The 12935-nt window shown below is 37.3% G+C and overlaps 1 protein-coding gene across 2 annotated transcripts in view; it reads left to right on the top strand.

Annotated features, from left to right (window-relative positions):
• The window catches only part of LOC105988090 (chromosome unknown open reading frame, human C11orf74), a 65631-nt gene that overhangs the window by 28515 nt on the left and 24181 nt on the right, over positions 1 to 12935 (top strand). For both annotated transcript variants that reach the window (XM_013019597.1, XM_013019598.1), the window contains exon 3: positions 12743 to 12903. In XM_013019597.1, the coding sequence (XP_012875051.1) occupies positions 12743 to 12903 (161 nt within the window). The remainder of the gene's footprint in view (positions 1 to 12742; positions 12904 to 12935) is intronic.

Raw genomic sequence — 12935 nt, forward strand, 5'->3', positions numbered from 1 at the left:
GCTTTCTCTCATAAAAGAAAACACAACAAGAAAAATAATCCTGGCCGAATAGCCTTGTGCAGTTATTTTCTGTCGAGTATTAGATAGAGACCAGAGGGCTTAACATTGTTTTGATACCCCTGCAAGTGGCAGATTGCCTGCCGGAGGAAGTTGGAAACAAACTGGCTGGCCATACGCTTCCAGGTGGCTCTTACAGGCCACGTTTCCTGTGCTGCTGTTATCAGTCATTCAACTCCCTACTGAATACCAAGAGGTGTTTTTAGTTCACAACCTATTTGCAATATCTTTCTGTTTCCTTTTGTTCGTTAGCCACAAGAAAAGAAGAAAGAGAAAGAGAGAGAGAGAGAAAGGAAAAGGAAGGAAGAAAAAAAAAGAAAGGAAGAAAGAGAAAGAAAGCAAAGAAAATCAACCCAGGAAGCATTATTGTAAATGTGAATTTAGCAGTAAAGAACACAGTCACCAAAACAAAGGCAAATAGTAATAAACTGCATTAAGACATAGGCCATTAAGGGTATTGTTACCCTTCAAGAGAATTTGGGATAGTGTCTTACGAGGACTTGCTAATAAAAGTAACTAGGCAATTAAAAAAACCAGTTTACTTAATCTGGTATCCCAGGGGAGAGAATAGGAAGCACAATTGTTTCAAAGATTTTACATTTTGTATTGGGAAAAAAATTGAAAGGGCAAAAAATTTTTATAGCAAAAAAGTTTTATAGCAATCATAGATTCAATAGCTATGCGTATGATATTTGTTTATCATAAGGTTAACGTCAAACATCATATAGAACACTAAAGAAAGAAAAAATGTATTGAACAAAGTGAGCTAATTTCTTGCAGACTCCTAAGGAAGAATTGTCAGCATTTGCAGCATTAACCTGTTTTTCTCTTTGGGGGGAACATCTGCAGATTGTAATTAAGCAATTTTCACTTGTTTCTCTATTCCTTTTTGTCATCACTAAATCACTACACCAAGGGAACAAATTGACAAATTATGAAACAGAAAACTGCTCGTTTGGTTGCAGGAGGAAATTTCCCTTCTCAAACTATGACAGATTTTGAGCTGATGGAGCCATTTTGTTTTAGATCTATTAGCCTACATCTTCAGCTGAGGTTGTTACAATGCACGTTCCTTCTAAACATGAATATTTGGTCCACAGATAATCATTAGTTTTCCACATCTGTTATAGTTTAGACATAATGAGGAAACAATGTATTTAAATACGAACAACATTTCTAATTATAATCATAAATTTATTTTTGATATATTTTTGTATATTGTGTTACAGTAAATACCTTTTCTTGGTTTGCTTTCTTGGTCAAGTAAGATAATATAAAAATTACTTGTTTACAAATAAATGAATCATTTTCTTTGAGTTTCTATTTTTTTCAATTTTTATATGTTGTATGTAGTATATTTTGTGTGTGCATAAAAATGAACTGCATTTCATAGGCAAATGGAATTTAATTTAATTTTTAAAATTAGGAATATTAGTACAAGAAGAGTCCATTGTAAAAACTCCATAAATGTATAAAGTATTCTTTGAACAAGTTTTTTCTGCTAATGTATTATTTTATCCACTTCATTTCCCACCCCCCCTTCAAAGATATTTGGTGGGTTTCATTATGTGATATTCAACATATTATAAATATATATGTATATCTATATACATATGTATGCATATCCACACATGCATCATTTATGTATATATACACATTTATGTTTATAAATGTCTGTTTATCTGTTTATATATGTACTATACTTGATCCTCTTCACTTCCCGGAAACTTCCTCCTCCTTCCCCTCCTGTTTACTATCCCACAGTCCGCCTTTTACACTGTCTCATTGTTACTATCACAATAGACTTATCTTCTACATATGAATAATACCATTATACTTGGCTTGTTGAACTTGGCTTATTTTGCTCAATATGATATCTCTATGAAGTCCCATCCATTTTTCTATCACTTGGTTCTTTATGTCTGGCAAATGAGATTTTAAAGTTTTATAAACCACAGAGAACTACTAATAGCTAATAAACTTTTAAATTAAAAAATTTATAGTCGAATAAAATTGTAATAGTTAAGTTAAACAATGTTGAATGGAACATACTTGTTTCACATGTATTTCTCTGTAACAGGAGTCATTATTTTCACTCAGTGTTAAATGTATTGTTCCTTGAAGGTAAAGGGTAAATTGCCCTACTTGAAACCAAGGTATTTGTAAGACTTTGTTCTTTGATTCAATTGAATGAGCATGTATTCAAATTGGAATGGTTTTAGCAAAATGTTCTCCCAGCCATGAAACAATAATATTTTCTTTGAAATGGTTGACTAAGCCCAAACGGATACAAACAGGAAACTTTCTTTTAACCAAACTCCTATCTGCTTTATATAAAAATCAAACCACAGTCTGGCTAGTAGATTATTTTTATGTCTTTGGTTTTCTACTTGGGTTTGTTCCAGATGAGATAGGTTTAAATGATACTAGCTAGCTAGTTCTTCTTGAATGATTTTATCATTCTTATGGCTTTTCTGAGCTTGGTCTGAGCTTGTCTTTTGTGGCAGGTTTGTAGTGTCTTTTGTGCCACTGATTAGTAAAGAGGGATGGAACCCCAATCAACTAATTCTGAGTTTAATTTCTAATTACAGTTAGTCCAATTTTTGGTAATTTCCATAGTGTTTTGGTCATTTCCATAGTGTTGACTGTCTAGATAGGTTGTTTGCATTGAGCTAATATCTAGGAATACAGAGATGAATGAAACAGAGCTTGTACTCTAATGGAACTTGTGGCAGATGTGTTATTATATATTTCTATCAGCTTATAAAGGTTAGTGTGATTTCCAAGTCCTCTAAGGCTATGAAGGCAGTAGCAATTTATATGTTTATAATTTATAGATTGTATCATCAGCGATGATTAATCAATATTAATTACATAGTACCAATAAGTATTTAGAATATTATTTGTAATAATAAATAATATACTATACAATTTATTATTATTTATATTAAACAAATACTTTATAAGAAAAAGAACAATATTCTGAATGATTAGAATAGTGTACTTTCAGATTGTTTCTTGTTTTTTTAAAATCTGTTCTTGGAGGGTGTCTAGTTCCATACTCCAGTGTTCAAATCTTATTTCAGATTTTTGCAGAATGAATTATCCTACCTTTGAAAATTTGGTGATTTCTAAAGAGATTTATTTATTTGTAAAGAAGAGGGAAAATTACTCTGAGTTAAAGATTATTTTAAAGTGTGTATACATTTATGCAAATAGGCAAAAGGGCATGATCTAAAGGTGAAGGAAGATTTTTCTTCTTTTTAGGTTGAAAATATCCTGAGCTTATATTTCTCATTTTGTTATAGGTAGGGCAAGTGCAATGGAAAGGGTATGTTTTGGGGCTGGGAAGGTGGCTCAGTGGTAGAGTGCTTGCTTTGCATGCATGAGGCCCTGGGTTCGATTCCTCAGCACCACATAAGCAGAAAAAGCAAGAAGTGGTGCTGTGGCTTATGTGATAGAGCGCTAGCCTTGAGCTGAGGAATTGGGGGACAGTGCCAAGGCCCAGAGTTCAGGCCCCATGACTGCCCCTCCCCCCAAAAAAGAAGGGTACTGTTTTATCTTTGGTTAATAAATTCTGAGTACTAGTCCAGGTATTTAATTCCTTGAGATTGAAGGTCTACCACGTGTTTTCTGAATCTATAAGCTTAGTAAAACTACCTGTTGAGTATGTAGTGTTGAGTATATACCTGTTGAGTTGTAGTGAGGATCAGATGAATTATACATGAAGAAGGTACTGGTAAGTTTTCAGTTTACTCAAGTGTCAACTTTTATGGTTGGGTGACTATGATATAAAAAGTCACAACAAGGTTAGATGTTAAAGAAATCTTGAATGCATAGTATCAGAAAGTACAACACTAGCCACAGTGTTAATTGTACATACCCTGTCCCTTGAAGCACTTAAAACCAACTGTGTATAGCTCATACTGTGTAGAGTGTATGTATGTGGCCTATGATATAGCACACAACTGTGAAACTCGGAATAGTCCCACACTGGCCTCTGCTGGATGGAATAAGTACTGAGTTTACTCAGAACCAGATTTAACACACTCAGTGTCAGATTCATCATTTTAATTAGCATGACACCTTTATTTGAAAATCCTGTCTTATGTGTATGGAGGTGTTTACTTACCTGTCTGTTTTTAGAAATCTATTCCCAAGCTCAGATTGGCTAGTTTAATGTGAAATCCAGGAACCTTGACTTTCAGACAAACTTTGAAATGAGATGGAGGAGAGGTAAAGAGACATGAATCCTTTAAAATTGCAGGCTCATTTTGGTATCATACATTACATTTTTTGTAAGAATAAATTGGATAGCTTTTATGAAATTGTAGTACCAGGTCAAGAATAATTATATTGCTTTAAATATAACTTTTTGTTTAATATCAACATTTTATATTATTTTGAAGTCATATTTATCAGTGATAAAGTGTGACAGGGATAACTTCACTTTGGTCTTGCTGACCTCCAATTCAGAGCTGAAACAATAGCTTACAGAATTTTAGAGTAGGCTCTGGTTCAGTAGACATTCTATCCCAACTCTGCAAGATAGTTGTGCCTGTGTCTGTGGTCCTTGCCACTTCGGTCTGGTTTGCCAGAATGGTATTCTTAGTGAGCATTTTACCATTAGTAGGTACACAGGCAGAGGCTATGGAGGTATCTTGTTGCCCTTATATCTAGGAAATCCTGCTCGAATAATCTTGCTGTTTCTAGTAGCTTTTCTGCTGCTTATTTCATCCATGAAGGTGCTTAGGACACTATAAAGATGTATTCAAGTGTCCGGGATTATGATTAGTAACTGATTTAAAAGAGGGACATCAAAATTAAGTGTGAAATTAGGTTTGGAAGGAATATCTCAACTCCTTCAATATTAACTATGTAGACCCCTATAGTATTTTATATATATATATATATATATATATATATATATATATATATATATATAAAGGATCTTTTTGGAAGAAAGAAGATACCTGTAGATATTGTTTCTAAACTGAGAATTAGAAGAAGCTACATTGGACAAGATACTTTGCACCTCTGCAGATAAATGCTCATTTTAATTGCTTGATTCATGGTATGGTAGAAAAATTACTAAGTACTTAAAGGAGACACACAAGCAGGCAGCAGAACACAAGAGTGTTCCTCTTTCTGCAGCAGTCAAACTCTTAGCCTTTCCACCTCCATCGCCACTAGGGTAAAGATTACATGTCTTAATCTTCCTTTAGCCAAGTACAGCCATTTGACTAAGTGCCAGTGGGATGGGAAGGGTAGCTGACAAGTACAACTCCTGATTACAGCCTTAAGAATATGCTCTGCATTCTTTTTTTTTTTAAATGTATGGTCCTGTTGGCTGGAAATTGACATTACTAACAATTCCCTTCGACCCAGAAATGGAAGTCATGTGCTCAGATGGCAGCGGAGTCCAGCAGCCTGGATCCCTGAATCATCTCAGGGAGCAGAGCCTACCCATCTGTCACTAACTGTCGCGTGAGGCAGAAAATAAAATTCTTGTTCCAGTAGCTCTGTTTTGGTGCTTTTTTTTTTTTTACTTGGTACCTTAAACTGTGCCTTCAGTAGTAATAAGAAGTGATGTATGTATCTTCATTATCCTTTCATTCCTAGACATGAGCATGCTGATTGAGAGACATGTAATGCATACCGTAGAGCACATAAAAGTTTTCAAGGAATAAATTATATCTCTCTCTATATATATGTTATGGGTAGAAGCAATGTCACATAACTTTTGTAACTCTTCTCCTGTTCTCTGTCCTAGCAGAGGGCTGAGCAGAGGGTGTACACTCAGTGCAGAACTGTTGGTGGGAGGGTGAGGAGCAGTCTACATTTCTATCTTAACAGTTTTCTGAGTATTTTACTTTACAGGAGATAAGAGGATGCTCCTGGCACAGCTCCTGGCTTCTTCACTTTGTATGTTAGTGGGAAGAGATAGTGACTGATTTTACAGAAGTCGTTTTATATAATTTGAAGAAAACATGACTAGGTGACAGAGACTGGTCCTGTCCTTCTGCTATTAGGAGATGGGGCACCGGAGAGCTGGAGCCTCTGGCAGCATGTGCATCCCTCTTCATGGATGTGAAGAGAAGCTGAATAGTGGTTATGTGTTGGTTTGATTTCATCATGGGTGGCACTGCATGGAGCTGGATTAGTGATGATGGTGATGGTCCTTGGATCAAACTCAGTATCATACCCAAGTTGGGGGTGGGTGTTACAAAATATGGAGGCAGTCCCAATGGCTTTCAGCTGGTAGAAGGGAAAAAGAAAATACAGTCTTTTTCACTCTGTGCAGCATCATTTGACAATGAATTAGGGAAGCACCAGTGTAAACTATAACATAATGAATTATTAGTAATGTTATGCTAAGTGGAAGAAGTCAGGTCTTGACTTCATGTTAAGAGTCCAATTATATGGTCTGTCTAACAAAGATGAACCTGTAGTAACAAAAAACAGATTAGTGGTGGCCTGCAGTTGGGGGCAGGAATGAGAATTTGCCAATGGGTGCCAGGCACCATTTTGGGGTGGTTAAAATGATCTCAAAGTTCAATGGTGGCGATTATAATAACTCTGTATGTTTACTAAAATCATTGACTAGTATGCTACAAATGAGTGCAATTACGGCATATAAATATATAAAACGAAGTTGTAGAGAGGTAGAGGTGTTGCTCACGGACACTTAGATCCATCTCCTGAATTCTTTACAAGATCACCGTGTGGTGTTGTGCCTCAGTGTTTAGCTAAGAACCAAGAGGTTCCTCGTTGTGTGTCAATACTTCCTTTCAGGAAAAGAAATTATGTATTAACTTGCAAGTTTTAAGTAGAGAAGGGCTGTGTGCAGAAAGAAATGAACTTCCTGGGTGCTCTGGCAATTGTCACTCTGCTGTACATTCTGTAGTGTAAGGCAGCCATGTTCAGACAGGTTGAGTCTGCTCCCACTTTGGGCTTCTCATTCTGTGACTTGCATGCCAAACTGTAGTTTACCAGACAGTTTACCAACGTGCTATATTACTATTTCATTTATCACAGAGACTGCTAAAGTTTCTTAAGCATGCCAGTTTAAATGTGAAACAATGGTACGGTTTGCAGTGAAAAAGATAGGATTAGATTCTGTGCTATCTGGAAGAAACACCTCCAGTGGAAGATAATGTCTTCATTTCTGTTCAAGAAATGCAAAAAGAACTCGTGCTGCAAGCTCTTTTGTTCTTTGTTCTGTCTCTACACCATCACTTCAGCCATGGCTTCCCCTACTGCCCATCTGGATTACAGCAGCTCCATACTTGCTGCCTCCAGGACTGAACTACCTTTCTCTGTGCTGTCCATTTCACTTTCTGAGCACAGCTCTGTGGTGGCTGGCTCCCCAGCTCAAGTGCACAGTTTGGGTTAGGCCTTCAAAGGTACCCTGCCACGTGTCACTGAGTGTGTGCTCCAATCTTCCTGCATCACGTGGGGACCTTGTGTCTGTCCGTGCTGAGAGCTTCGTTCAGGAAATCTTCCTTGTATGGAATAATCTTGAAATTTTAGCTGTCTTTCACCTTGGATTCCTCAATCCTATTGAAGCCCTCCGAAACCAGTTGTGATTTTTACCAATTGTTTAATTGTATTGACTGCCACCAGCATCTACTGTTTTTGCAGTTTGTAGATATTATTTAACTTCTTTGTTTGTAGACTGTGAGAGTGGGCAGGCCTTACTCATCTTTGTCATCTTGATGACAAAGAATGACCTGTATAATTCAGCTATCACATAGATTTACCTCTGAAAAGTAAACTTACAGCAACTTTACCCTTTCTCCATGTGTTTTTCTCTAGAAGCGATAAAACTAGACATTTCAAAAATTTCAACATCTTGCAATATTGTGGCCCTCATTTAAGGCTTTTGACATACATTTTTTTTTTATTTTTCCAGGCTAGGCTTGTGCATTTGTGCCTTGGCAGGTTGATGGCTATGACTGTGAATAATGAGTCAATTATCATCCAGCCTAAGGGAAAGCACAATTATTCCTGACTGGCCAGGCTGAGGTAATCCTCTCCTCCCTGTGCCCTTTCAAATGGAGAACATAAAACAGTTGGAATTCAGAGCACTGCATAGGGAATTTAGACAAAACATTTGTGTGCTGAGTTTAGCTTCTTTGGATTTATTCTGATTTATGATTGATTGGTTTTTAAATTGCTTATTTAATCCTAACGACTATGGCTCCAGGGGAGGCCAGATACCAAGAAGCATGTGATCAAGAAGCAGTGGAGTGAAGTAGTTCGGCTGGACAAATCAAGAGCAAATATTATTGTCCTGAGAAACATTGCTCTAGGCTAGAAGTATAATGTGAAAATCACCCCCTGACTTTCAGAGTACCCAACCTTGTTATAAGCATGATTGCTTATTCCTTATTCTCTTTGCAGAAGGCTTTTTGCAACTGCTTGGTGTTGCACAGAATATTCCTCCTCCCCCCCCCCCATGAATTTTTCTTTCCTTCTAGCAATATATTCAGTATCTCATTGCGACTGAGAACATGCACTTGATTTATATGGCTATTGACCATAGTGCTGAAGAAAAGACACTTCGAGGTTGCTAGCAGGATTTGATCATGAATTCTGATGCTGTGTGTGCAGATCTACAGAAGTGACCAAATGTGTCAATGCATTCCTGCACATGGACACTGGTCTGGTTTTTGTGTGAATGCATTTGAATTTTAAAAGAAGTGTCGAAATCGAGTTCTCTAAAAATAATCACTTTCATCTGGAAGCTATATAATCAATATGTGGCTGGGGGTCTAATTTACCAAGGCATCGAAAGTTTCCACCTTTCCAAGGCATGTGACCTTTCTCTTTGGTCTGAAATTAGATGCTGAATGCATAGTAGTGGCCTTGTCAGCCTGATCTGTTGGATGCTTGTCTGTTTGGTATCAAAAGGAAATTGAAATTCCATTGCTTCAGAATAATAAAAACCTCTGAAAACCTTTAGGGGGGGGAAAAAAACCCAAAACACTTTTGTCTCATCTGTATTGAAGTTTTGACTCAGAAATGCCCAAAGAAATGCTCTTTCAGGTCTCAATAACTTACTTGTTCTCCGAAGAATTGCCGTTAGATTTCCAAACTGTATTATGCCTGGCACGTATTTCAAAGCATGAAATATTAGGGATAACATGAAAGGGTGGATGAAAACCAGAAACAGAAGAGGACGAGATGAACAGTTGGGTGGCACGTGTGGCCTGCCACCAGGGTCGCTCTGGGGAGCAGCATCTGGTCTCGAATCACATCCAAGTGAGACCGGGACCAGCATCTGCCATTCTGACATTATCATATTGAAGAAGAACTTATTTTCTGTCTCACTCAGCCAAGGGATTCATTATTAAGAAGGTTTAGAAAAGTGATCAAAGCCTTTTTAAGGAACACTTTTAAGTCTTCAGAAGGACATTGTATGTATTCTTGTGAATCAAGTTTTAAGGTTTAGGAAGAAGCCTTACATTGTAGGTTTAATCAGATAAGAAAAGAAGCTCTTTTCTGAATCTTCTCACGTTTCAAAAGTGAAAACTCTTATTTTTACAAAGTGGGATTTTTTTTTTTGTCGGTGGTGGGGCTTGAACTTTGGGCTTGGGTGTTGTCCCTGCGCTCTTCAGCTCATGGTGAGTGCTCTACAGCTAAGCCACAGCTCTACTTCCGATTTTCTAGTGGTTTATTGGAGATAAGAGTCTCACGGAGTTTTTTTGCCTGGGCTAGCTTTGAACCATGATCCTCAGATCTCAGCCTCCTGAGTAGCTATGATTATAGGTGTGAGCCAACATTGCCTGGCTACAAAATGGGATTTTTAAGAGTAAACAAGGATGTTTTTAGATTTGAGGCTATACTTATAATGTATATCACCATGAGTAGCTTGAACTTCATTACATTTTACTCTTTATTTCAAAGGAGTTTTATCTGGCTACCTGTCAAGTAACTTGAAATGTAGAGGAGTATGTTGAATATCATAAGAACAAACAGAGTTTGTTTTTATAAAATATTTTCAGACATTGCTGTGCTTTTCAGCTATTAAAATAGTGTTGTGCTGGGTACATGACATTAGTAAGCATTAGATTTAGATTGAAAGCATAGCATTATATTTAAATTGTGTTTGACTTAAAGGATATACAGAGAGGAAGGACCCTCTTCTACCTTGCTAAGAAATGTACTCATTACCTTGATCATGTAACTGTATGTAATCCTTCTGTACAGTATTTTCACAACAAAAAACTTATTTAAAAACAAACAAAAAACAGTGCACCAAGGAGTGGCAGTAGCCATAGGAAGTCATTTTCTCTTCTAAGTTTGTTGAAGTTTGAGGAACCTTTTCTTTCTTTTTTTTTTAAAAAAAATTATTTACTTATTTATTTACTTTGCCAGTCCTGGGGCTTGAACTCAGGGCCTGGGCACTGTTCCTGAGCTTCTTTTGTTCAAGGCTAGCATTCTACCAACTTGAGCCACAGTACCACTTCCAGCTTTTTCTGTTTATGTGGTACTGAAGAATCGAACCCCGGGCTTCATGCATGCTAAGCAAGCACTTTACCATTAAGCCACATTCCCAGCCAGAACCTTTTCATCCTTCAACTACCTCTTCCTATTTCCAGTGTCTCCATGCCTGTCTTCATCCACCCTGCTACCTCTCTTGTTGTTGTTTCAGTCTGATTCAGGACATCTCTGTGGCTATAACAGAGGAAGATGTTTGAGAGACTAACTTCTAAGACCCTTATGAAGGATCATCTTCCACTTGGAGTTTTAGCAACCCTCTCAGCACCTTACTCAGCCCTCCAACCCCCCCACCCCTTGGACACAAGTTTTATTGTGCTTCACACTGGAATTTCTACACCTTTATTAGGGTGAAAGATCATCTTTTCCAGTAATAGCTTGTCAGGAGTCACTGGTGTGGTACAGTAGGCAGTAGGGGTGAGCTGATCTGAGTGTTTTATTTAGGGATATAGCCTTTGTAAAGGAAAACGACACATTGGATATTTATGTTTTCTCATTCTAGCTTATTAGTGACATATTGATTATAGGCTGTTCATGTCATGAGGCCATCTCTACAAGCCTTAATTCTATCAATGATAGACTACTCAGAAACAAACAAGGAGTCCAGCTGGACTTGCACGAGGCTGTGATCTTCACTAGAGTCTCACTGGCTTTGATATCACGTAAATGTCAGCTCAAGAAATAGTAAAAAGAGGGGCTGAGAAGGTGGCTCAGTGGTAGAGTGCTTGCTTTGCATGCATGAGGCTCTGGGTTCCATTCCTCAGCACCACATAAGCAGAAAAAGCCGGAATTGGTGCTGTGGCTCAAGTGGTAGAGAGCTAGCCTTGAGCTGAAGAGCTGAGGGACAGAGCCCAGGCCCAGAGTTCAGGCCCATGACCGACCAAAAAAAAAAAAAAAAAAAGGAATAGTAAAAAGCGATTTAAAAAGAAAGGCATTGGAAATAATTTGTTGTGGTTATTCTGGTATGTAGGGTTATGAGTAATTTTCATATTTTACTTTTTGTCTCACATACATTTTCTAAAATCATTCATAGATTTTTTTTCAAAGTAGGGAGAAAACCTCCCAAATTAAAGAAAAATGAGGTAAGTAATGTCTAAAAGTCTTGTAAATGTACTTTATTGATGGAGAACATGGTAGGTGCTCCATAAATTGGTGTTGAATGTTGAATAAAATAGTGTTATTTTCCTTTGCACTTTAAGAAATAATGACATATTCAAAAGTACTTAAAGCCTCAAGAATTCCATTTGTTGAGTTCTTTAAAAAGATTTTTTTTTTGTCAGGTATGGGGCTTGAACTCTGGGCCTGAGTGCTGTCCCTCAGCTCTTCAGCTCAAGGCTAGCGCTCTGCCACTTGAGCCACAGCACCACTTCTGGTTTTCTGGTGGTTTATTGGAGATGAGTCACGGTTCATTTTCAACATAGTGTCTTGTACATCTTATTGTTACAGTGGGTCATCCTGTATCTTTATTACAGCATTTTGTTATTTTCCTTCCCCTCCCTGAACTTTACAACTTCGCTGGGGGAGGGGGGAGGGAGGAGTTAGGGAGGTGGGCAGAAAGGGATGGTAGGGGAAAAACAAAGGAAGGTAACAATGCTCCATAGGAAATGGACTCATTACCTTGCTCATGTAACTGTGACCCCTCTGTACAATATGTTTACAATAAAAAACATATATTTAAAAAAAGGTTCTGGGAAAATAGCTGGTTTAAGGAGTTCCTATAGTTTCTTAAGATGATTTCTCTTTTAGTATGTTTGCTTATGAAATACCTAAGTGGTTTTTAATCTACTATACTCTCAGTTGTGAAAATGGCGTCCTTTTCAGAACAAGCCTTGTTTAATTTTTTTCTTTAATCTTTTATTGGCACTATTTTTGTGTCTTTCAACCTATAACATTTCTAGTGTAGTTTTCAATCAAAAAAATAAAAGAATAAAAAACAAAACCAAACAACAAAAACAAAAATAGTGTCACGGACTTTCCTACCCTTGCTGGCTTTGAACCATGATTTTCAGAACTCAGCCACCTGAGTAGCTAAGATTACAGGCATGAGCCACCAGCACCTGGCTTAAAAAAGATTTTTTTGAAGAAAGTTTTTCAGTAAACAGACAGTAAACCAAACTCTTTGTGTGATGTTTTCTAATACTATGCAACTATCTAATACTATATAACTGTATCATTTCAGAGGATAATGGGACCAAAAACGGAGCACTTGGAACTGGTTCTTCAAAAACCATAGCTACTTCTGTCAAATTTACTCATAAAAATGAACACAATGACCATCATCTTAGAAAGACAGCCTTCTTTCTTCATCCTGCATCACAGTGTTCAGAAGAAGAAGAACAGGTAATACCATAGTGCAGTTACAAAAATGGTTT

The sequence above is a fragment of the Dipodomys ordii genome, unplaced genomic scaffold (genome assembly GCF_000151885.1).
Source record: "Dipodomys ordii isolate 6190 unplaced genomic scaffold, Dord_2.0 Scaffold46, whole genome shotgun sequence".
Lineage (NCBI taxonomy): Eukaryota > Metazoa > Chordata > Mammalia > Rodentia > Heteromyidae > Dipodomys > Dipodomys ordii.